The sequence below is a fragment of the Scylla paramamosain genome, chromosome 15 (genome assembly GCF_035594125.1).
Source record: "Scylla paramamosain isolate STU-SP2022 chromosome 15, ASM3559412v1, whole genome shotgun sequence".
Taxonomy (NCBI): domain Eukaryota; kingdom Metazoa; phylum Arthropoda; class Malacostraca; order Decapoda; family Portunidae; genus Scylla; species Scylla paramamosain.
This window is the reverse complement of record NC_087165.1, coordinates 19,797,691-19,824,466: the sequence shown is the minus strand read 5'-3', so window position 1 is coordinate 19,824,466 and position 26,776 is coordinate 19,797,691. Positions and strand designations below refer to the sequence as shown.

Genomic DNA, 26,776 nt, shown 5'->3' with positions numbered 1-26,776 from the left:
CATGAAATTGAATCCTAACAAGACACAGAGTATTAATGTCAGTAGATCTTGAACTCTGGACACCTCTCATCCAGACCTATTCATTGACGGTGTACCCTTAACCACTTGTGACTCGTTTAAGATTCTTGGGGTTGTTTTTTGATAAGAAGTTTACTTTTGAGCATCATATCCGTTCTATTTTCTTCTATTGCTCAAAGAATTAGTTTGCTGAGGAAGTCCGTTAAAGTTTTTGAGGACAGTCTATCTTGAGGAACTGTTCTTAATTCTTTTATTCTACCTTGCAGTGTTCGGCTGCAAAATTTCATCTTACGCTTTTGGATAGAAATCTGAGAGCTCGTAAATTTTTAGTCCATGATCTTAATGTTGATCTGTGGCACCGGCGCTCTGTGACTTCTTTGTGTATGCTTTTAAAAATATTTCGGAATCCTGGGTATCCTCTTCATCTTGAGCTTCCAGACCTATTCCGACCAGTTCGAGCTACTAGAAATGTTAATAATTTGAACAGCCTTTCTTTCTCATTTGTAAGATTCAGTACTTGGCAGTATTCAAGATGTTTTATTCCATCTACCATAAAGTTATGGAATAAACAGTCAAGCCAGGTTGTTGAATTTTTAGAGCTTCAGAAGTTCAAAGTTGGTGTTCATTCATTTTTATTGTTTAGTCATAATTAGTATCTTGCTAATTTATTTAAATTTTATTTTTGTTTTTCTTACTCTATTTCTATTCGTTTTTTATATTTTATTATTTTATTTTACTTTTTCCGTTTCTCTTTTCCTTTTCAATAATTTTCTACTGGGCTGCTTTACCTGCTGGTGGCCTCAGGTTGGTAGTATTATGCTTTATCAGTCGGGGTTTGTAGCCTAGCTTATACTACTACTACTACTACTACTACTACTACTACTACTACTACTACTACTACTACTACTACTACTACTAATAATAATAATAATAATGTATATTTGTCATTTACTGTACAATATTTTTTTCTTTGCTCTTTGTGGGGTGCAATGAACACGTTGTACAGGTTTTCAGAGTTCAGTCTGATACACACACACAATGTTGATAAAGCTTGACGTGAAGGAAACCAAGATAGAATACCGTGACAACAGAAAAACCTTGCACACACAACAATGGGAGCAGCACCACGGCACGTGTCCTCGCCTGACCTGCTGGCCGATACTCCCTCACTAAGCAGCTGCCTTCACTGCTGCCTGACGCACGCACATGTTGTAACTGCTGTGGTCTCCAGTGTCATATGAATAATTGTCTTTCCTTTTAGGGAGACAGATGAAGAACACAAAAATATTAATGGTGAAGAAGCTGGCTCATAATGCTGCTTTTGAAAATGAAGCTCAGCAATTCACTTTTCAAAACGAGTTAATTTTTGTAGCTGATTATGTTTCTTTGTTGCAACGCTTTATCTTCTGAAGGGTCCATACTCTGATATTATTATTGTTTCCTATTGGTATTTTTGAAAGTCAGCTTACAGTAATGGTAAATGATAGAGTGATTGAAAATACGTATATAGAATGTAAGAATTTGTTAAAAATGCAAGAACTTTGTGGTGCACCGATCAGCTGTCCCGCCGAGCCTGGAGGAGGCGGAATCGGGGCGGTGTGCGGGAGGACGTCCTGATATGACGTGACTTTCTCCCCTCTGTCTTTCTCTCTCTCTCTCTCTCTCTCTCTCTCTCTCTCTCTCTCTCTCTCTCTCTCTCTCTCTCTCTCCTCCCTCTTTCCCTTCCAGTATAAAGGAAGGCTATTTTGCTGCGTGGATAGCGTAACAGTAACAAGGCTGATGTCATGGAGGCTGTTGTCATTCCGAATGACACACACACACACACACACACACACACACACACACACACACACACACACACACACACACACACACACACACACACACACACACACACACACACACACACACACACAAAAGGAGACGCCTAAAACATTAGCAAAAATATAACAATAGATGAATAGTTATTTTCATAACATAACATTCCTCCTCCCTTTTATGTAATAATGCACACACCTATATGAATGTATGCTGAAAAGAGAAACGACCGCGAGTAGAAAAAAAAAAAATAAATAAAAAAATCATTCATCCTCCAATGCAAACAATATGAATGTGACAGCAGCGAATCTTGCCACACTGGGATGGCGGTGGAGTAACTGATGATAAGGCAATGGCCGCATGGGTGAAGCAAGAGTGCCCCGAAGCCCAGTGCAGTGAAGTCAGAAGCTGCAGCGCCCGTGTACTGCCCAGACACTACCCCGCTCTGTCGCTCACGCCCTGCACCTCACCGTCTCAACCAAGAAAGCTAAATAAGAGCCTCTAGCTTCCTTGACCTCATCCCGGAGCTCCTCAGCTGGCGTTTGTATTCACATCAGCACACCAACTCAAATTTTCTGGTCATATCATAGGTAAACCAGGATCTGTGTAATGCAGTTATCATTAGCGGCCTGTAGGAAGTTTGAAGTTGAAAAAACATAAAAAAAAAGAAAAGAAAGTTTATATATTCTCATAAAGTAGTAGATAACTGGAATAGACTCAGTTATCACGTTGTTAGTGCCGAATCAGTAGGGAGTCTTAAAAGAATATATGCATTTACGAGTATATGTAGGTATGGTAGGTGAGTTAAGATATATGAGTTTCATACGAGGAATGTCACGTGCAGGCCTACTGGCTTCCTGCAGCTTCCCTTATTATCTTGTATTCTGTAACACGTTTTTTTCATCTCATTTGGACTACTTTCAAAGGCTACGGAGATTAGTTAGATTTTCATGAATACTTTTTTCCTTTAACGATGCAGAATTCTTGTTACACTACCACTGTACTCGTGAAAACGTCCTTGAAAACCGCGGTTACGTCCACGAAGTTCCCAACAGCCTGTTGATAATAGTCAAGATTAGACCACGAAACATTTGAGAATGCGTTTACGGTTTCACAGCATCGAAACGACATGTATGGTGAGTGACACAGATCATACTAATCTTACAAAACGCCTTAACTTAAACCAATGTTAATTTTTCATAATATAACCTATAAAGTTTTGAAAATGATGGTGTAATTAATAGCTAAGTATGTGCTTTAGTTGCATCAGATATCCCTAAAAAAATGTAGATAACTGTCTCGTTCTCTGTGATCATGGAGTAAAGATATAAACTCAGCAAGGAAGGACCACTGAAGTTGTGGCTACTTGTGCTTACGAGACTGTAAGGAGTTAATCTTCAGCCTCATCCCACTACCTCACTCGTCTTATTTCTTAACACATGTTTATTTTCTTTAAATCGTTAGCCTCATTACCACATCCTCAGATATTCAAGGGGCTTAGCGCGAATGATGTTCGAGTCGCCAGAAGCGAACATAGAGTGAAACATTCCCCATACGCCGCTCCACAAGAATAGCGGAGCGCTCCAGTTTTTGTCATTGCCCTCCTACGTATTATAATGAATTCCCATGAGTGTTTGTGTCTACAGTGATGGCACAGTCTGCGCATCCCATAGACTTCGTGCACACGGGTGCCAACTGCCAGTCACCCTCAGAGCCCCACCAGGACCCACCGCCACCCTCAAGGACCCGCCAGGACCCACCGCCACCCTCAAGCCCCTGCCAGGACCCACAGCCACGCTCAGGTCCTTGCCAAGACCCACCGCCACCCTCAGGGTCCCGCCAAGACCCACAGCTACCCTTACGGCCCCTCCAGGACCCACCGCCACCCTCAGGGCCCAAGGACTCACCGCCACCCTCAGGGCCCCGCCAGGACTCACTGCCACCCTCAGGGTCCCACCAACACCCACCGCCACCCTCAGGGCTTTTTCAGGACACTTCGCCACTCCCAGGGCTCCGCCAGGACCCACCGCTACCCTCAAGGCCCTGCCAGGAGCCACCGCCACCCTTAGGGCCCCGCCAGGACACACTGCCACCCTCAGGGCCCAGCCAGGACCTACTGCCACCCTCAGGGCCCCGCCAGGACTCACCGCCACCTTTAGGGCTCCGCCAGGACCCACTGACTCCCTCAGCACCCCGCCAGGACTCACCGTCACCCTCAAGGCCCCACCAGGACCCACCGCCACTCTCAGGGCCACCCCAAGAGAGATCATCACGGCGTCTTCCCACCTTGAGGTACAAAGATCCGCCAGCGCCCTTCATCCTGCCCGCGGTTCCTTCGGTGACGAGTCCTCCGAAGCAGATGGGTGAGAAGGACTGTCCAGGTTGCAGGGTGAGCAAAAATACGAGAATCTTGACTTCTTTTTCCTTTTCTTCCTTTTTGTGAGAATGCTTTCCCTGCCTTATTGGTTCCATGCATTCCGTAGCCATATGAAAGTGTCAAACTGGGTGTGATCTTACGCCCTCTCTCTTTCTTGTCGACTGGACAACACACACACACACACACACACACACACACACACACACACACTCACCATACAACATCCTACCCCCAGTCCTCCCACACACCAAAAACTCCTTCCCTTCAGGTGGGCATTCTGCATGAAGAGTTCACGGGGTGCGGCATCTGTCTGGGCATCTTCTTCTTCCCGCTGGGCCTCCTCTGCTGCCTGCTGATGCAGGAGCGTCGCTGCAACCACTGCCGCGCCGCATTCTCGTAAGGGAGAGGAAGCTGACCTGCACGAGTGACGCCAGCGGAGAGACGCTTGAGCTGTCTGAGAAAAATGCGTCGTCACCTTAACACACACACACACACACACACACACACACACACACACACACACACACACACACACACACACACACACACACACACACAAACAGACACACACACACACACACACACACACACACACACACACACACACACACACACAAAAAAAAAATATATGAGAGAGAGAGAGAGAGAGAGAGAGAGAGAGAGAGAGAGAGAGAGAGAGAGAGAGAGAGAGAGAGAGAGAGAGAGAGAGAGAGAGAGAGAGAGATTACTCTTATTTAAATACTTTGGTATAGGTTTTCGTGTTTCACAACATCGTCAGTAGGGGTGTTCCATCAACTAGTCACTCATAAAACAAATCTTTAAAAAATATTTGCTTCGTACTGAAACGAATGGGCGAAAAAAAAAACAGTTCAAATTCTAAAGGGAAAATGATAAACAAGTGGCAAGAAAAGAAAAAAAAGAAGAAAAAAAAAACAAATAATAAAATTTAGATAATTCACTATGTAACACAATTTCACTTTTGCCTTGTCCGCGGCCCCAAATTTTCCAGTTACTTTCATCAAAACAAAATATAAAAAAAGTTATTTTGATCCTGAAACTTTGCTTTTGTGGTTAGAACAATGAATTTACAGTTTTGCCTTATTTCATTACAGTCTGGGTTACTATTGGTTTTCATGTGAGGTAAAGACCTCTGCAAAATCTCAGCTGCTTATCTAATTGCTTTCGAAATGTTGCAAATAAGTTAAAACAATGAAAGAAAGAATGTGAAGTGTTCTGAAGACTTTTAATTTTAATAAGATCATTCTTGAACTGACCAGATCTAGCAAGAAATTCCTCATATTTACGAGAATTTGCTTAAATTTCAGAAATCTAAAATCTTCCAGAATGTTCTACCAGACATTAAGAAGTTTCTAGGATATTTTAGAACATTCTGTTTAATGTAAACACTTCCATAATGTACTAAAACTTTCTAGAATAGAGTAAAGAAATATGTTGAAGTATCAAAAATTTTCTAAAATCTACAAGAATTTTCTAGAATGATTCAGAATATTCTAAAGCAGGTTCAAAAATATTCTAGAAAGATTGAGAACATTCTGAAACCCATTCTAGAAAGGCTAAGAATATTCTAAAGTACTGCTTAACAATAAGAGTAGGGGGCTTGCAGACCACCAATCAGTTCTGCTTTGGCTGCCTGAGAAGACACATCACAAGAGGTGAAATGCATCAAGAAGCTGCTATCAATCTCCAGATGCATTCTGCTACATATGTGGTCAGTTCATCAAGACAAGAGTAAAGAAGTTCTCTGTAACAGCATCTGAAAAAAAAAAATGGTGAAATTTAGCTATTTTGGGGCAAAAAATCATTCTAAAAGCCAACAAAGAAAAGTTCATGAGGAGTAATGGACATTTTCTATTGTTTGCAATGAAAGGAGATGGAAAATAATACTTCTTTGTCAAAGACAAAAAATCGTGTTACATAGTGATTTAGATAATTCAGTGAAGTTGTTAAAGTAAATGCAGATATCAATTGATTATAAAAAAAGAGAGTGCAAAAGGCCACCTGACTTACAAAAAGCAATTCAGAGCACTTAAAATTTATCATTTCTCATCGTCATCCATCAATTTATCCAACCTTTTCTTGAAACCATGAAATGCAGCCTTTTTATTTTGCAACCTACACGTTTCCTATATTCATATGTCGAAATGCACAACAATGATTTTCTCCAACTTCACGAGCAGCAGAGGTGAGTTGTGATGGAAAACATGCATGGGAAGTGTCAACACACATACATAAGTATGATAATATGGATATCCGGCTGTGACTAGACAATTCGGTGTTGATTGGTAAAATTAAACGAACAGTAGATGTTACGCAAAGCTGTCGTCCTCCTCTTCCATGTATACCATCCCGCGTCACTTTAAACACAATCCTCAGTAATGTTTCTTGTTCTTATGTTACTCGTAAACCATAATTTCCGGTCAATTACCACATCAATTACTTTGCCATAGCACCATTTGACCTCTGATGTCTGACACGTTTCCATCTCACTGACTTCAGCATGAACGCAATGACAATGGTAGTGACATAAGTAATTGACAAAACCTAAATTTTACATTTATATTAAAATACTATACGTAATGCAAGTGTATTATTTTGCGTTAACAATTTCATGTGAGTTATGGACACCTTTATATCACATCTTGAGGTTATTTTCTTTTCTTGTATCACATGCCTTGTCTCTGATGGTTACAAATTATATGAGACAATAGTTTCAGCCTTTTTTATTAATCATTGGTTGCAGGATGCAAAATCTGGCAAGGTAATCAGTAGCTACGAGAAGATATTCATATCCTTTTTGTGACGTGGGCAACTCAAGAGTGTCTCTGAACTCTTTCGCAAGGTTTTTGAGAAATTGTCTAGGTTAACATTGGTGCTGGTCCGTGTGTGTTTCCTTTCGTTTCGGTACATGTCATGCAGTTACCTGTGTGTAAGTAGATAGTTCCCCATGCAAGGCCAAAATACTTGAGTTGTACTTGTTTGTAAGTTTTGTCCTTTCCTGGATATGAGATGTGCGAACTGTCGTGGAGTATCTTTAATACTTCAGGAACAAGCGTACGAGGGACTACCTTTCCCCTTGATATTCCTGTGCCTGTTACTTCGGTGCTCCTGTACATTACAGATTTTTTAGTTATCTATATTGTCCTTTGTTGGTAACGTGAATGGCTGGTGTTCTGTGGTACTGGCTAGCTGTTCTAATACATTCTTCCATATTCCGTCCTTTTCTAGTTCTGATTTTACACGTTCAGTAGTTAAAGTGGCTAGTTCTTGATTACTACATACTAAATTTTGCAACTCTGGGATGAGTGTACATTCCTAGGCAGTGGATCTGCGGCTGTGTTTTTCTTTCCTGGTGTGTATTTAAAACTGACGTCATAATTTTATAAAGTTACGAACCATATGGCTAATTTATCTCTCAAATTCTTATGCATGAAAAGGTTCTGTATTTCTGACTGATCTGTCCATATTCTTATATTGTTATTTTGGTGACGCTCACATCCGGTTGCAAGAGTTTGGTGAGCGGATAGTGAATATTGTCTATTGTCTCTTAGAGCCAGTCGGCTCCCAGTCACTTGGCTCACCACACGTCAGGCTCGGTCTCGGAGTGTCTGGTGCGTACCCTTTAAGATTTATGTTCTGAAACGTTTCGTTCTCTTCTCTCATAAGGTAATACATTCAAAAGTTACAGAGATTCGTGTTCTCACTGATGTCTTTTCATCTGATGATGCCGAATCTTTGTTAAATTGTCACCACGTAGAATCATGATATGAAAAGAGTACTGAAAACCCCGAGTTCTTAAATATCTATCACATCACAACCTTCTATCTGATCGCCAGTATGGGTTACGTTAAGGCCGCTCTACTGGTGATCTTCTGGTTTTCCTTACTGAGTCTTGGTCATCCTCTTTTAGAGGTTTTGGTGAAACTTTTGCTGTTGCATTAAACATATGAAAAGCTTTTGTTAGAGTCTGGCACAAGGCTTTGATTTCCAAACTACCCTCCTCCGGCTTCTATGCTTCTCTCTGTAACTTCATCACCAGTTTCCTTTCTGACCGTTCTATTGCTGCTGAGGTAGACAGTCACTGTTCTTCTCCTAAATCTATTAACAGTGGTGTTCCTCAGGGTTCTGTCCTGTCACCCAGTCTCTTCCTATTATTTATCAATGATCTACTTAACCAAATTTCCTGTCCTGTCCACTCCTACGCTGATGATGCCACCTTGTACTTTTCCACATCTTCATAGACATCCAAGCCTTCAGGAAGTAAACAGTTCACATAGAGAAGCCACAGAACGCTTGACTTCTGATCTCTCTAATATTTCTGATTGGGATAGAGCAAACTTGGTATTGTTCAATGCCTCAAAAACTCAATTCTTCCATCTATCATCTCGACACAACCTTCCAGACAATTATCCCCTCGTCTTCAATGACACTCAAGTGTCTCCCTCTTGCACACTGAACATCCTTGGTCTGTCCTTTTCTTATAATATAAGCTGGAAACTTCACTTCTCATCTCTAGCTAAAACAGATTCTATGAAATTAGGTGCCCTGAGACGTTTCCGGGGTTTTCTCAACCCCCGGCTGCTAACTCTGTACAAGGGCTTTATCTGTCCATGTATAGAGTATGCTTCACATGTGTGGGGGCTTCATACTGCTCTTCCAAACAGGGTGGAATCAAAATCTTTTCGTCTCATCAACTCCTCTCCTCTAACTTACTGTCTTCAGCCTCTTTCTCATCGCCGCAATGTTGCATCGCTTGCTATCTTCTACCGCTATTATTATGTTAACTGCTCTTCTGATCTTGCTAACTGTATTTCTTCCCTCCTCCTGCGGCCTCGCTGCACAAGACTTTCTTCTTTCTCTCTTCCTTATTGTGTCCACCTTTCTAATGCAAGAGTTAACCAGTAGTCTCATTCATTCATCCCTTTCTCTGGTAAAATCTGAAATTCCCTGCCTGCTTCTTTATTTCCGCCTCCCTATGACTTGAATTCCTTCAAGAGGGAGGTTTCAAGACACTTATCCTTCAATTTTTAACTACCGCTTCCAACCCTATTTGGGGACCGGAAGTCTGGCACAAAGCTTTGATTTCTAAACTACCCTCCTACGGCTTCTGGCCTTCTCTGTGTAGCTTCATCTCATGTTTTCTTTCTGACCGTTCTATTGCTGCTGAGGTAGACGGTCACGGTTCTTCTCCTCAATCTGTTAACAGTGGTGTTTCTCAGGGTTCTGTCCTTTCAACCCCTCTCTTCCTAATATTCATCAATGATCTTCTAAACTAAACTTCTTCTCCTATCCACTCCTACGCTGATGAAACCACCTTGCACTTTTCCATGTCTTTTCATAGACGTCCAGCCTTTCAGGAGGTAAACAGTTCTTGCAAGGAAGTCACAGAACGCCTGACTTCTGGTCTCTCTAAAATTTCTGATTGGTGCAGACCAAACTTGATATTGTTCAATGCCTCAAAAACTTAATTCCTCCATCTATCAACTCGACACAACCTTCCAGACAACTATCCCCTCTTCTTCAGTGACATTCAACTGTCCCCCTCTTCTCCATTGAACATCCTTGATCTGTCCTATTCTTATAATCTAAACTGGAAACTTCACATCTCATCTCTAGCTAAAACAGTTTCTATGAAGTTAGGTGTTCTGAGACGTCTCCGCCAGTTTTTCTGAACCCCCCAGGTGCCAATTCTGTACAAGGGCCTTATCCGTCCATGTATGAATTATGCTTCACATGTCTGGGGGTTTCCACTCTTACCGCTCCCTTAGACAGGATGGAATCAAAAGCTTAGTAGCTGAGTGGAGTCTTACTTTGATATTTTGCACATTCTCATACCGTTCTCATATGCTATGTAATACCATATAAAGAAAGGATATGAGAAAAGTATTTAAGTGGCATAAGTTATATAAGAAGGATGGTGTATACAAGATCCTTGGCGTTGATTATCAAGACAGGTCAAGAAATAAAGGATGTAAGTTAGATGAAGTTAATTAAAATGACAGTAAGATGGAATTAGTTCATAAACAGAGTGATAGATAACTAGAATAAAATCAATAATGAGAGTGTTAGCATTCAGTCAATAAGGGACTTCAAATATATTGATAAATGTTTGGATAGGGATGATGGGTGGATATAGGTAGGTGTGTTTTATTTAGTCAGTTCCCCATAAAATATATGGCTGTTGCTTTCTTACAATTTCCTTTACTCTCTTTATCTTCTTCTAATGGTCATATCCAATTCTTAGCCCTCGTGTTTTCACAAAGCTACGTCACTGCAAACTGTTCTGGCATCACGTGACCGCCTCCACCCCAAACCTCACTACTAAACGGTCGATCTTTGCTGACAATTATAATAAAAAAAAAAAAAGGCTAACTTAGACACTCAGAAAACTATTCAAGAGACTAGCATTTTTATCTATATATTTGATACCTGCTCGTAATAAGAACTTCCTTAAGGAGATTACCGTGATAACGTTCCACAGGACACCAGCTGACCACCTCACAGGAGGAGGGCTGGGAAACGCACTGGGACAGTTATGATCACAGCAAACCCAGACCAGAGGGGCATAATGTCGTAGTTATGTCAACAAAAGGTGGCACTCAGTGCCTGTAGTGAATAAAAAAGTTCCAAAAGTTAAGTTGAAGTAGTTAAGGGAAAAACTGTCTGGGAATGAAAAGTGCCGCGGGTTACTAGTGCTAAAGTCGAAAGAAATCGCTTTTCAGAGTGGTGGATGACTAGACTTGTCGTCCACATAAAGGCTTCACTAATCACCCGCTTCGTATCAGCAGCACCCCCCTTCCGTACAACCGGACTCCTGTCGGTTTCCAAGCCCCACCACCCCCAGGCCAGATGGCATACGTAGCCTCCGCACCCACCATCTTCGCCGCCCAGCCCACGGTCGCCGCCCAGCCCGTTTTCGCCGCCCAGCCCCAGGCCGTTTCATCAGGCAACTGTTCAGTTTGCAGGGTGAGTGTCCCATCCCTTGTCTCTCTGCGTCTCCTCTCTTCGCACATTACTCATACTTCTGAGACACTTATTATCTCATCAAAACTGTTCTCAGGGAGGTGATCAGTCAGCTTATCATGGAGATTCTTCCCACAGACATATAGTGTGTATATATATATATATATATATATATATATATATATATATATATATATATATATATATATATATATATATATATATATATATATATATATATATATATATATATATATATATATATATATATATATATATATATATATATATATATATATATATATATATATTCCAGCAACAACAAAAAATAATAGCCACAACATTGACAATAACAACAACAACAACAACAACAACAACAACAACAACAACAACAACAACAACAACAACAACAACAACTACAATAACAAGAGCAGCATCAATAACAATAATTAGAGTAACAATAATGATGATAATTATAATATTGACAATAATAATAATAATAATAAGAAGAAGAAGAATAATGAAAATAAGAATAAGATTAAGAATAAGAATTAGAATTAGAATAAGAATGAAATCAAACAATAAAATAATGAATGTTCTCGTCCTGCCAGGTCGGCTTCATTCGGAATGAATTCACCTGGTGTGGGATATTCCTGGCAATCTTCCTCTTCCCGTTCGGCTTTCTCTGCTGCTTGATGATGAAGGAGAAGAAGTGCACCAATTGCCGCGCCTCCTTCGGGAATGCGTAGGCTGCTCCTGGCAGTAATGGACTCTGAGGAGACCCGCTCAAGGCAGGCCCCACCCACCCAAACTCCTCCTGCGAGGAGAGACGACAACCTTGAGAACACATGCAGAAAACAAAGAAAATACAAAGATGAGACAAAAAACTCCATACAATAACGAATGAGTAGAATGTTTATTTTGACCTGAATACGTATTCTGAAATCTTGACAAATTTTTGCAAAAGATTCAGGTTTAGTGGTTCAATGCCCAGCCGAGCATTGAACCTGAGACAGGACAAGAAGGTAGAAGCCTCTACCAATAGTCATGAGTCAAGCAGAGTTTGGTCGACCTTGACTCTGGTCATACGAACATAAGAAAATAAAGAGGCTGCAAAGGTCAAAGTGATCTGTGTGTGTGTATATACATAAATATATATATATATATATATATATATATATATATATATATATATATATATATATATATATATATATATATATATATATATATATATATATATATAAATCAGTAAAAATATTTCTTTAGTTACTTTATCGGAGACTGTATTGCATGGCTTGCTCCGTTATGCCAGAAGATGACCCAAATCATCGAGTTCTCGGGATGTGATAGGCCACTGTCTTGTGTGCTGTGGTGATGAGTAGGACCTGCTTTTCTAATTATGATCTCACGATATTTTTTTCTGCTTCGCTTCTTCTCTGTTAACTTTTCCTTGAGGACTTTGTGACACTTCATGCTGCGTAGCTGGTGAATGGACTGATTAACACACCTACATCATTCATGTTTCTCAAGGCTACAATGTTCTCTACGCCTCACAAATTAAAGCTTACCTCAACGAATTAATGTTCAGAATATAGTTAACTTCAGTTTCCTTCCGTAATGATGCGCCAAGGATTCTTTCAGACACCACAGGGACCCCACTTGAGCGCATCTCTTGTTTCCAATAGTGATTAGCTCGGCTGTGTGTTTAGCGGTAGTTTCTAATAACTGTCTTTAATTTACCATTTCACTGCTATTTAATTTTTCCCCTCAGGCTTAACGAAATGGTTTAGAATAAGTTTGAAGTTCAGCATCGAAAGGGAAAAACAGCGACGGTGTATTTCAAACATTTTTGTGCCTGTAATTTTTTTTTTTTTTTCCCATTTAGGATAGGATGACTGAGCAAGTGTGACTGCGTCATCCGTATTGAAAGTATATTAGCACTGTGAATACGGGATGGGTCTATGACACACATTACATTCCCATACATACGAGTATATACTCAGATCTTACAATAGACCATCTCATTATTAACCACTTCGCAGTGTTCACCAATACTTTAAAAGGCTCACCTTGATAATCATCACTGGAGACACACTTGCTTCACAGTCTCCAGCCGCTTTTTTCTTTGCAGAATGAAATATTTATCGCAAATCAAATACTCTGATATTATAAGAATGCTTTTGTTCTAAGATATACATAGTGTGCTTATGTATAATCAGTTCTATTAACTTTTATTCATTAAAAGCATTGTTATCATACTCTGATATTATAAGAATGCTTTTGTTCTAAGATATACATAGTGTGCTTATGTATAATCAGTTCTATTAACTTTTATTCATTAAAAGCATTGTTATCCAGCTGTTGTTTGTTAGTCAGGACACACACACGAGTTTTCACACACACACACACACACACACTCTCTCTCTCTCTCTCTCTCTCTCTCTCTTTGTCCTTTGCTTCTAATCTAAACTGGAAACTTCACATCTCATCTCTAGTTAAAACCTCTTTTATGAAGTTAGACGTTCTGAGTCGTTTACGCCAGTTTTTCTCACCTTCCTCATCTTCCAGCTGCTAACTCTGTACAGGGGCTTTAGCCGTCCATGTATGGAGTATGCTTCACATGTATGGGGGGTTCCATTCATACCGCTCCTTTAGATAGGGTGGAATTAAAAGCTTTTCGTCTTATCAACTCCTCTCCCTAATGTAAGAGTTAACCAGTATTCTCAGTCATTCATCCCTTTCTCTGGTAAACTCTGGAACTCCCTGCCTGTTTCTGTATTTCCATCTTCCTATGACTTGAAAACTCTTTCAAGAAGAAGGCGTGTGTGTGTGTGTGTGTGTGTGTGTGTGTGTGTGTGTGTGTGTGAAGTTTATGGTGAACATACTGTCCCTTAGGCGTCTTTGAGTGGCAGAAACGATTCAGGGAAGGCCGGAAGAGTGTGAAGGATACCAAAAGTTACGATCTGAACAAGAAAAACTGTTGTCAACACTGGAAAGGTGAATGAGCTGGTGCGAAAATATCCGCAGATTGACCATCAAGACGATGGCTGATAAGCTTGGATTTGTTTTTCGCTTAGTTGGCTTTCTTCACTCATCATAAAGAAGAAAATCCCATAAAGGATTCCTCTTTGTTTTCTACATAAAAAAAAAGAAGAAAAGAGATAAAGAATTACTTGTTTTCTAAAAAGACATATTAAGCATTTTTAACTTAATATGAGATACCTTAGTTGAATCAGGAAGCCTCTCTCTTTTTACCTGCCTCAGTAAAAACCCTCACTCACCACTTATTATAGAAACCATACATTCAAGTACAGTCGTAGTCTGCATCCACTTCTGTGCTTTTTCATAAGCCCTGTGTTGCGGTGACAAGCTCTTTACAAGACGTGACCTGTCCTAACTACACCCGAGGACTGAAAACGAAGGGAAAACGTTAAACACAGTAAAAGTGAATGCGGAAGGTCACTCGACTTCTGACTGAGAGAATATCTGTTTTGCAACCACTTACTTGAGTCTTACATAACTCCTCACACAGGAAATCCCATTATCATGTTATGACGTCGATCACATTCTCGTGTAGGAAAGTGAACATGGACCAATAGGCTGCCGATGATTAGATAAGATGATAACGCCCCTCACCTCAGTGCCCCAGCTACAAGACCCTTTGCTGTTCCACCACCAGAACCTGCTTACCTTACTCTCTACCTCTCCATCAAGGAATACAGTAAGTGCCACTTATTAAGTTTTCTTCTGCTGTGGTCATCATTTATTAATATCTAGAGCACTGAGAGGAAAAAAAAAAAAATGCATGGAAACAGAAAAAGGCAAGAGATAGTTCACTAATTTTGTCTGTTATAGGCTGCAGAACTCTTCAATAGTAAATACCTGAAATGTTGCAAGTGTTTATCGAAAAAAAAAAAATCTAAAATGAAAGGGTTAAGTTCGGATGGAGTTCTCTTTTTACCTGTTCCCTTCTATGGGTACAAAGATAAAGTACAGGTTATGAGATGAAAAGAAACAATGTGGCTGCTCCTCCCTACCAATCACAGGCGTACTGATGAAAGTAATGGTTTATTCCCAGTCCTGTTGTGATGTGACTGCAAGGTGTCCAATCTATGAGCAGAGACACATATATAATATAGAAAAGTATTCTCAAACACTTTGGTCTATTAGTAGGGCTATTTTTGATGTCAAGAAAAGTGAACAGTCGGGTTTCACATTGTCACTAGAATCACGAAAACAGTCTTGGAAACCTGGACAACGTGCGCTGAGGCCTGCTGAAAGTCACCGAGATGTGACGACGAAACCTTTGAGAATATGAACAATGTTAGGGAGATGCGAGAATGTGTGATTCTGACGAGATTATATACTCACTCGTACTTAGACTTTGTTTTTGGATTGCTAGTTAAAAAATAGAAGTTGTGGACACACACACACACACACACACACACACACACACACACACACACACACACACACACACACACACAGAGAGAGAGAGAGAGAGAGAGAGAGAGAGAGAGAGAGAGAGAGAGAGAGAGAGAGAGAGAGAGAGAGAGAGAGAGAGAGAGAGAGAGAGAGAGAGAGAGAGAGAGAGAGAGAGAGAGAGAGAGAGAGAGTGTGTGTGTCTGTGTGTGTGTGTGTGTATGTGTGTGTGTGTGTGTGTGTGTGTGTGTGTGTATTTCCTACCACATCGTCTTCATAGGGATACAAGTACTCGTGTGCTTCGCGTGGTCACAATGTTATCCAAAAGACCTCAAATCATTAACGGGATTGTGGTACTTCGATGACATAGCGACGAGAACCATTACTGCGATGTTTGTCCTATCAACAAAATGGCGGCCGAGGCAGTTATCTGTGTCTTTTTGTTTGATGAGTAAGGACACATTCTCAGGTCTGTCGCCCCTCAGCCTTCCCTTCACCACCTCCTTTTCCTTGTACGTCTTTCAGTCTCACTTCCACACGCTGCACACTACCTACTTGTCAAGCCCATCGCTCCTCAGGTACTCCTACTGCTACTACTACTACTACTACTACTACTATTAACGAGGAATAACGATGGAAATTACTTGTATCTGTGGGACTGAAATAAGTGACAGTTGTCCTATTTCCGATGGAACACACAGGAAACATCGGTAATTTACGTGGTTGGTGTTTTTTTATGTTTATTTATCTATTTATTTATTCTTATTTATTTATTTTTTATTCATTCATTTATTTATTTTTTTACGAAGAGCTGGCAAATAAATCAATACATATATGTATATACTATAGTCCGCTGTGGAACGATGTGAGCTCCCTTTAATTCAGCTTGCAAGGGTCCGCGCCGGTGGTGACGTGATGAGGGAACTCCGTACATCCCCTGGTCACTCCATAACCTGGTAAATGTATGTACGTTGAGTGTAGAGAAATAAAGGACTACAATGAGCGTGCGAGTAAAATGAATTGCATTTCTGTGAGCATTTGTGTGTATTTTTATTTTTTTTTTCACTTTTCTTTCGTCTCTCTTACATAGAAAAAAAAATGCACCGTATAAATTTGGTAGTGGAGAGAAATAAAGGACTAGATTAAAGGACAAGTAACATAAAATTTGGACATTATTAAAAGTTGTCGTGCAAAGAAAGAAACAAGATTGGACCGCAAGGACAGGAGGTAAAAATGAATGAAGTGAGAGACGATCTGTTTTAGCAATTGTTGTGACGTGTTCAGACAAAAAAAAAAAAAAAAAAACGGATCGGTAGTCAGGCCTCATCAATATTTACCGTAGGTGTGTCTTTGCGTGACTGACTGGTGTGCAACGCGTTTTCTTTTTAAGTTTTAACTCATGTACTTTATTTTTAGGCTTGAAGGACGACGGCTAATATCACACATAAATAAATAAATAAAAAATAAAATAAAGAATAAATAACTAAAAAAAAGACGGGGAAGGGAAAGCCCACTAACTTCCCGAGGTTAATTGAAGACGTGTCACGATACTTATCTGATGCGAGGGACAGCTAGGCATGTGCGGAGTTCGAAAGGTCACCAGTGAAAGGGATGCAAGACGGAAGGCATTGCATAATTCCTGCATAAGAGAAAGGCTGCTCCATTAAATTTTCGTACATCATGCAGTGTATTTCTCCATTATCAAGAATACCTTTTTGTTTCTAATGTTTGGCTGATTTCGTGTGTGTGTGTGTGTGTGTGTATCTGTGCAGGTGCCCCTGAAAATTATTAATTTTCTTAAATTTATTTTCCGCTCTTCGTGATAGACTAATTTATTTTCTGACACCGTGTTAAAACTGAATTATTCTATCAAATACACATTTTATCATACTGATGTCACTCCGGGGTCGCCACTTGTAGGCGGCTACTGCTGCTCCCGCTGGTGCCACTGCTGATCCTTTTCGTCGGCGGCGATAGTGGTGACCTCCGGAGTACCTGCCAGAATCGCTCCCGACTACCATCTGCTAACGGCTAAACATCATCGCCGCCGACAAAGAGGACCATTAACGGCACCAGCGCGAGCAGCAATAGTCGCCTGCAAGTGGCGACCCCGGAGTGGGTTAGTCCATCATGAAGAGTGGAAAAAAAAACAAATGAAAGAAAACGTAGAATTTTTAGGGGCTACTACGTGTGTGTGTGCGTGTGTGTGCGGGTGTGTGTGATTCACTTACGGTCGTCTGCTGGTCACCCAGCCAGCCATTCCCCTATGGAAAGAGCTCAGAGCTCATAGTGATCGAACTTTGGGTAGGACTGAGACCACTGACACACCACGCACCAGGACAGCGAGGTCACAACCCCTCGGGTTACATCCCGTACCTACTTGCTGCTAGGTAAACAGGGGCTACACATTAAGAGGCTCGCCCATTAGCCTCGCCGTGCCCGGGATTCGAACCCGGGCCTCCTTGGTTGTGAGCCGAGCGTGCTAACCACTACACTACACGGTGTGTGTGTGTGTGTGTATGTGTGTGTGTGTGTGTGTGTAATGAATGACATGATTCTTTCTTTGCAGTTTTCAGCAGCCTGGTCCTCCTAGGTCGCGTCCACCGCCGTGATGGAGCAACAACCAAAGTCTGACCACTACATTCCCCCGCAAGGTGAGATAGACTTGGTGCACCCGTGCCCTGCCCTTAGTCTGAAGAAAAATACTACATATGAATGGAATAGATGAGTGGAACGGACTCAGTAATCATGTAGTTAGTGCTAGGACACTAGAGAGCTTTAAGAGAAGATTAGACAAGTTTATGGATGGGGATAGCAGATGGAAATAGGTAGGTGTGTTCATACAGGGACTGCCACGTGTAAGCCTGGTCGCTTCTTGCAGCTTCCCTTATTTCTTATGTTCTTATGTTCTTATGTTAAGTGTCTCTCTTGCAAAAATTAGTGAATAACACTGCTCTAATATCTGAAAGACACAGAACCTGAACGTTGCTTCACCAGCTGCAAAAAAACTTAAAAACATAATACAAGTACATACATATGTCACGTGATGCCTAGACAATACATGCAAGAATGGCGCACCCTGGGGAAGAAAAAGGGGTAGAAATATGAAGTTTAGGGGAAGGGGAAGCTTACCCACATGCTGCCAACACTGGCTCTGACGGGGACTGCATCGAGGAGTTTTAGGGGAAGCCTGAATCTCTGTAAAAGCGTCCCTATAAAATTCTGCCCGCGCCACCATGGGAGGAGGTGGAACAACTTATCGTCTACAAATATAAGAGGTCGACCATCTAAGGCTGCCAATAAACAATTAACTGCTGAGTTGCAGTTAATTGTTTACTGGCGCTATATACCAAGTCCATAAGAACTTAAAAAAAAAGCTAAGAACATAAGGAAAGAAAAAAGAACATCATGGAAGTAGGGATGATGGGTGGATATAGGTAGGTGTGTTATATATAGTCAGTTCTCCATAAATTATATGGCTGTTGCTTTCTTACAATTTTCTTTACTCTCTTTATTTTCTTCTAATATTCATATCCAATTCTTAGCCCTCGTTTTTTCACAAAGCTACGTCACTGCAAACTGTCCTGGCATCACGTGACCGCCTCCGCCCCAAACCTCTCTACTAGAACGGTCGATCTTTGCTGACAATTATTATACTAAAAAAAGAATGGCTAACTTAGGCACTCAGAAAACTATTCAAGAGACTAGCATTTTTATCTATATATTTGATACCTGCTCGTAATAAGAACTTCCTTAAGGAGATTACCGTGATAACGTTCCACAGGACACCAGCTGACCACCTCACAGGAGGAGGGCTGGGAAACGCACTGGGACAGTTATGATCACAGCAAACCCAGACCAGAGGGGCATAATGTCGTAGTTATGTCAACAAAAGCTGGCACTCAGTACCTGTAGTGAATAAAAAAAGTCCCAAAAATTAAGTTGAAGTAGTTAAGGGAAAAACTGTCTGGAAGTGAAAATTGCCGCGATTTACTTTTGCTTGTAATCTATATAAAGGCTTCACTAATCTCCTGCTTCGTATCCACAGGACCTCCCCCTCCGTACAACCAGCCTCCTATCGGGTTCCAAAACCAAGGCCAGATGGCATATCCAGCCCCACCCATGCAGCCCTCCTCGGGCACCACCGTCATCACCGCCCAGCCAGTGGTCACCGGCCAGCCCATGGTCATTGTGTCAGGAGGCAACTGTCCAGCTTGCAGGGTGAGTTTCCCATCCCTTGTCTCTCTGTGTCTCCTTCACTCTTCGCACATTACTCATATTTCTGAGACGCTTATTATCTCATCAAAACTGTTTTCAAGAAGGTGATTATCATGGCTTATCATGGAGATTCCTCCCACAGACAAGGCAAAATCATTGTTAAACCATCATTAGAATAATGAAACACCCTTCAAAGCTTTAAGAACTTTCATTGCAGTCTTTTAAAAGTAGTCGATTAAGACGCCGAGGTGTTTGGGAATGCGGTCCATTGTGACATGTTTCAGCCACCGAGCGACCGACAGTTTATTGTTGTGCTCGGACAGGTGTACCTGCTGCTCGTCACCGTAAATAGTTTCACGGTCACTGAGAGATGTGACTCGCGTATACAGATGACAAAACTTTACACTATTGGTAAAGAAACAGCAGATCTCTGATGCTGTAACGCATCATGATGTTTTTAAGTGTTGTGCTCCTTCTTCGCGGTCTGTGCGGCAGCTTGCGGTCTTCCTGGTGGCTGATTTGGGTTGAGACAAGATAAGCGAATGAAAAATGAAAAAAAAGTAATTATGTGAGCTTGACGTCATGCAAGCCTTCGCGACTGGTGCCCAAAGATTCTGTAGACCATGAGAGTGTGGCCACAGTGCTGCCATCCACGCAACATGAGGAAACACTCCGGGAGATCCTGTTTGTTGTATATTGCAACTAATTGATTATTCGTTTCATGATTCAGTGAACTGGCTCTGTTACTAACAATAAATTTTGTAAAAAAAATAAATAAATAAAGTCACAAATAAATAAATAAATAAATAAATAAATAAATAAATAAATATATATATATATATATATATATATATATATATATATATATATATATATATATATATATATATATATATATATATATATATATATATATATATATATATATATATATATATATATATATATTTTTTTTTTTTTCAACAACAACAAAAACAACAACCACATCAGCAACACCAGCAGCAGCAGCAGCAGCAGCAGCAACAACAACAACAACAACAACAACAACAACAACAACAACAACAACAACAACAACAACAACAACAACACCAACACCAACAACAACAACAACAACAATAATAATTACAATAACAATAATAATGATAATAATGATAATAATAATAATAATAATAATAATAATGATAATAATAACAATAACAACAACAATGAAATTAACCAACAAAAAAAATGAATGTCGTAAAGTTATATTTGGCATTAATGAAAGCTGCGGAGAGATAATGATAGATTTATAAAGAAATATGATATAATATGATGCCTTGAGTATGTGGTGATGGTGTTCTCCTCCTGCCAGAGCGGGATCCTTCAGAATGAATTCACCTGCTGTGGGATATGCCTGGGAATCTGTTTCTTCCCGCTCGGCCTTCTCTGCTGCTTGCTGATGAGGGAGAGGAAGTGCTCCAATTGCCGCGCCTCCTTCGGGAGTGCGTAGGCTGCTCCTGACAGTAATGGACCCCGAGGAGACCCGCTCAAGGCAGACCCCACCCACCCAAGCTCTTCCTGCGAGGAGAGACGACAACCTTGAGAACACATGCAGAAAACAGACAGAAAATACAGAGATAAGGCAGAAAACTCCACACAATCACGAATAAGTAGAATGTTTGTTTTGACCTGAATCCGTACTCAGAAATCCTGACAAATTTTTACAAAGGATTCAGGTTTAGTGGTTCAATGCCCAGCCGAACATTGAACCTGAGACAGGACAAGAAGGTAGAAGCCTCTACTAATAGCCATGACTCAAGCAGAGTTTGGTCGACCTGCAAAGGACCAAGTGACCTATACAAGGAAGTCATATATACTTATATACCTATATATCTATATCTATATATTTATCCATATCTATCTATCTATCTATCTATCTATCTATCTATCTATCTATCTATCTATCTATCTATCTCTCTCTCTCTCTCTCTCTCTCTCTCTCTCTCTCTCTCTCTCTCTCTCTCTCTCTCTATATATATATATATATATAGATAGATAGATAGATAGATAGATAGATAGATAGATAGATAGATATCAGTAAAAATATTCCTTTAGCTACTTTTTCGGAGACTCTGTATTGCATGGCTTGCTCCATGATGGCAGAACGAGACCCGCATCAACGAGTTCTCGGGACGTGAGAAGCCACTGTCTTGTGTGCCGCGGTGAGGAGTAGGACTCGTCTTTCTAAAATATGATCCCATGATATTGTTTCTACTTCACTTCTCAGTCAACTTTTCCTCGGGGTCTTTGTAACACTTCATGCTGCGTAGCTGGTGAATGCAATGATTAACGTGAATGCACTGATCAACACACCTACATCATTCATGTTTCTCTACTCCTCACAAATTAAAGTTTATCACAACGAATTAATATTCATGTCACAGTTAACTTCAGTCTCCCTTGGTAATGACGCGTTAGGAATTTTTTCAGGCCACACCACAGGGAATCTGATTAATCAACCGGGCTGTGTATATAACGGCAGTTTTTAATAATTGTCTTTAATTTACCATTTCACTGCTGTTTAATTTTTTTCCTTAGGCTTAACGAAATGGCTTAAAGTAAGACTGGAGTTCAGCATAGAAAGGCAGAAAGAGTGATGGTGTACTTCAAAATATTTGGTGCCCGTAAATTTTTCTCACTTAAGATGGCTGAAATGAAATAACAAGTGTGGCTGCGTCATCTGCATTGAAAGTATATTAGCACTGTGAATACGGGATGGGCCTTTGACACACATTACACTTCTTTTTGCCTTACAATATTACGTATACTCTGATCTTACAATAGGCCATCTTATTATTAACCACTTCGCAGTGTTCACCAATACTTTAAAAAGCTCATTTTGATAATCATCACTGGAGACATGTTTGCTTCACAGTCTCCAGCCATCTTTTTCTTTGCAGAATGAAATATTTATCGCAAATGAAATACTCTGATAAATAAGAATGCTTTTGTTCTAAGATATACATAGTGTGCTTATGTATAATCAGTTCTATTATGTTTTATCCAATAAAAGTTTTGTTATCCAGCTGTTGTTTGTTAATCAGGACACGCACACGAGTTTTCACACACACACACACACACACACACACACACACTCTCTCTCTCTCTCTCTCTCTCTCTCTCTCTCTCTCTCTCTCTCTCTCTCTCTCTCTCTCTCTCTCTCTCTCTCTCTCTCTCTCTCTCTCTCTCTCTCTCTCTCTCTCTCTCTCTCTCTTAACCATTATCTTTATCTACTCCTTCATGTCCTTCAGTGGTCTCCTTGGAACTCTTAATCTGTATCTTTTTTTTTCCTTTCTTTTCCATGACGAGTTGCATCTGAGGAGGAGCGCCAACTTATCTCCACAACTAAGCTAGACAACTATTTCATTTAACCCTTTCCTTTACCATTTAGGAGCGGTGTGTTGTGCTTATTTATTTATTTATTTATTTATTTATTTATCTATTTATCTATTTTTAATCCTTGGCTGGTCTTAACACGAAAAGTAAAACAAATATGAATAGGTGAACAATCAAGCTTACACAACCTGTACAAGACCATTTGCTGACCATGATGACTGGGAAGGTGTCACCATGGAAGTGTTACTCACCGATTGTCACGCTGCAGAAAATTACAGGAAGACCATGCATATTGAAACACTTTTTGGCCGCACCTACACAACTTTCAAAAGACTGCCAGTACGTAGTTGAAGTTACACAGGTTTTTAAGGATGTTTCTTTTTAGTTCTAGTGGTAGATAAACAAGATATCTACATTTTGAACAGGAAAAACACTCTTGAGAACTCGGCTTATCGTCTCTGTCGCCTTTGAAGATAGTCGTAGTGAGAGGGCAAAGCGTTTTTGAATACTGACCTCCGTGTGTCTATACTATGCGTACGCCAGAATACAGGAACATATACGAAATAATAATGAGCTAGCAGTTTTAACATGGGAGTCATGAAAGAGATGCGTACCGGCAAAGCAAACTGCACGGTTACCCAATAAGTGGACAGGTTAAAAGTGGGATATTTTTTTCCTCAACAACTGGCGAGTCATGCGACAAATCTATGTGGCAGCAAACACTGATAACCCGCCGCAGGGACTACAGGTGCTATCAGATAAGATTAACTCCATGATTGTTTTTCTGAGTCACTATCACGAAGATAATACGAACTTATCATCATTACCATCATCATCATCATCATCATCGTTCTCATCATTATCATTTTCCTTTTTCTCTTCCTCTTATTCCTCATCATCATTGAGAATCTGAAGCTTTCATTGAATGAGTTTTATCACTAACAGGATGAGAATGTATGCTTATCACCTTCGTCATAATCATCATCATCATCGCCATCATCATCATCATAATCATCATCATTAGCTTGTCTATTCCAAGTAACCTTAGCAAAGCGTCTTCTCTCATCCTTCATCAGGATCTCCAGAGACTGTTAGTTGGGTTCTAGATCTTTTTAAATCTTTTCTTGATGGTGCAGAATCCTTAAACTATCACTGAACCATAAAACCACACACACACACACACACACATACACACACACACACACACACACACACACACACACACACACACACACACACACACACACACACACACAATAAAATAAAATAAAATAAATAAATTGAGAACTAAAATAGCTTCCACCAGATGAAACAAGACGCTGAAAAAATTGGGAATGCGCACCTGGAGAGACTTTCTACTGGCGTTCGGCTGTTTATCATAATTACTCTTCTAGGTCTGTATTCCGAAACTTCAGCGCGTCTCATTACATAGGCAAATTTTAACAGGCTCTAGCGGAAGTTACTGTGATGTTCAAGGGCGTTTCACGATTCTAACAATAGCTTAACAAGGATTCTGCACTATCAAGAGGAAAAGCAGTCATTAGAACACGTCTATTGATCTCCGTGGCCCTTATGAGTGAACAGAAGTCGTATAGGACAGAACTTTCTCGTATAGGCCCTGTTCTCTAGTGTTTCCTCGCCCTCCTCCCGCGCAGACTGGCATCCTGAGGAACGACTTCACCACGTGCGGGATCCTGTTGGGCGTGTGCTTCTTCCCACTCGGAATGCTTTGCTGCTTCCTTATGATGGAGAGACGCTGCTCGTATTGCGGCCTCACCTTCGCCTGACCGAGCTCTGGCGCCGTGCAGGGACCGGCCAGCTGGCGGCGGATGGGGTGAACGCAGTGTCCTTCCACAAAAAACTGATTGTGAAAGGCCGCTACCAGGCAGCTTGTGGTGCGTGTAATATTGATGCAGCTCACAATGGATGTATTTACCTTACTCCTTCAATAATTTAATTAGGAATACGTACTGTCACTGATGCAAAAATGATTAGGACTCGTATTCTTAGATGATTTGTCCTCTCATCAGGGCCACCTTCAAAGGCCAGTGAGGTTATTAGAAGGGTTTATCTAGGTGTTATTTTATTTCTATTTTTTTCCCTACTGATAACGTAGACTCTTTCATAATCTATCACAAGAATCATGAAAGCCCTCTTGAAAATCCAAAGGAAGTTTCACTAAATCCTGTTAAGAATAGTGGAAACGTTTGAGAATACTGACTTAGGTGTTATTTTCTTTATTTCCTGTTGATTGCGTATAGTCCTTGTTAATCTATCACGGGAATCATGAAAGCACTCTTGAAAACCTTAGAAACTTCCACTAGCGCCTGCTAAGAATAGTGGAAAAGTTTGAGAATACGGCCTTAGGTTTCCCCTCTCATGGTTCTCACTTGAGCACTTAGATAAAGATTTTGTGACGTTCACGTCGTGGCACATTCCCTCAGTCTCAAGTTCTCTGACCTGCTGGCAATCCATCATCACTATCACCACCAACGTCTTCTTCATCATCATCATCATCATCATCATCTTTCCCTCTTCCTTGAATTAATTCTCTAGTTTGGTAAAGAGCTTGCTGGTAGATCGGAGGACGTACGTAAGCTTGAGAGACAACGGAAAACACAGTGAAAGCAAGTACAGAGAGAGTTACTTACGTACACACCTACCTAGATTCTGTTCCTGACTGCACGTACACAACACTACTGCATGTATTCTTTCATTGTGTTGCATAATGCGTACAGTACATAGTGGTGTTTGTGCTCTTACTGTGGTCTCCGCTTCCCCTTTGTCGCCATATTACTGCGGATTTTCTTCATCGTTACCTACACATGAAGCGTTACTGTATACATCTTTGTGCATCCTTACCGTGCCCTCTGTTGTTACCGTCTCAAAACATGATTCGTGTATGCGTATGTGTGTGTGTGTGTGTGTGTGTGTGTGTGTGTGTGTGTGTGTGTGTGTGTGTGTGATTCGAGGCATGATAACATTTTAACATCTACAGTTTATGATCATTATGTATAGTGTAATGCCTTTTAAAATAGAATAAGAGAGAGAGAGAGAGAGAGAGAGAGAGAGAGAGAGAGAGAGAGAGAGAGAGAGAGAGAGAGAGAGAGAGAGAGAGAGAGAGAGAGAGAGAGAGAGAGAGAGAGAGAGAGAGAGAGAGAGAGGGTGGGGGGAAGGCAAAAGAACGAAGAAAGGAAGAAAGGAAGGAAGGAAGAAAGGAAGAAAGGAAGGAAGGAAGGAAGGAAGGAAGGAGGGAAGCCACAGATTAGGAAACAGACACCAGTTCTCAACAGGTTATCTGAAATAAGACATTACACTAAGTTCTCCATATCATCATGTGAGCGGCAGCAGTAATTATGATATTTTGATTCACTTTTTGTAACGATGAAATTGCGTCGTAGAGCTGAGTAGAATTGCAAGCTGAGTGTGTCATCGCTACTGAAACTCCTTCCTTCCCTACATATCGATAACTTTCATTCATCATCCATTTCTTTACTGTTACGGAGATATATTGACCTGTATCCTTAATTAAACGCTTTCGGTCTATCTTGACGTCTAAGCAAC

The 26,776-nt window shown here is 40.7% G+C and overlaps 1 protein-coding gene across 4 annotated transcripts; it reads left to right on the top strand.

Moving 5' to 3' along the window:
- The first annotated feature begins 52 nt into the window (after positions 1-52).
- Positions 53-26,371, top strand: LOC135107585 (proline-rich protein HaeIII subfamily 1-like). Of its 4 annotated transcripts, none has more exons than XM_064017607.1 (9): positions 53-2,426; positions 2,816-2,972; positions 3,483-4,225; positions 4,482-7,842; positions 11,020-11,197; positions 11,806-14,918; positions 18,189-18,273; positions 19,668-19,840; positions 24,868-26,371. In XM_064017607.1, the coding sequence occupies exons 2-4, from the start codon at positions 2,966-2,968 to the stop codon at positions 4,611-4,613; spliced, it is 882 nt and encodes a 293-aa protein (XP_063873677.1). In that variant the 5' UTR covers positions 53-2,426; positions 2,816-2,965; the 3' UTR covers positions 4,614-7,842; positions 11,020-11,197; positions 11,806-14,918; positions 18,189-18,273; positions 19,668-19,840; positions 24,868-26,371. The 4 variants fall into 4 exon arrangements, with proteins under 4 accessions (XP_063873677.1, XP_063873675.1, XP_063873676.1 ...); XM_064017605.1 differs by lacking the exon at positions 24,868-26,371 and adding an exon at positions 21,189-22,901; XM_064017606.1 differs by lacking the exon at positions 24,868-26,371 and adding an exon at positions 21,189-22,901 and having other exon boundaries at positions 11,017-11,197.
- Positions 26,372-26,776: the final 405 nt, after the last annotated feature.

What these genes read in the sequence shown, in the direction of transcription:
- LOC135107585 (XM_064017607.1), top strand. An exon ending in AGGACTGTCCAGGTTGCAGG is followed by an intron (nt 4,226 to 4,481) that starts GTGAGCAAAAAT and finishes CCTTCCCTTCAG; the next exon opens with GTGGGCATTCTGCATGAAGA.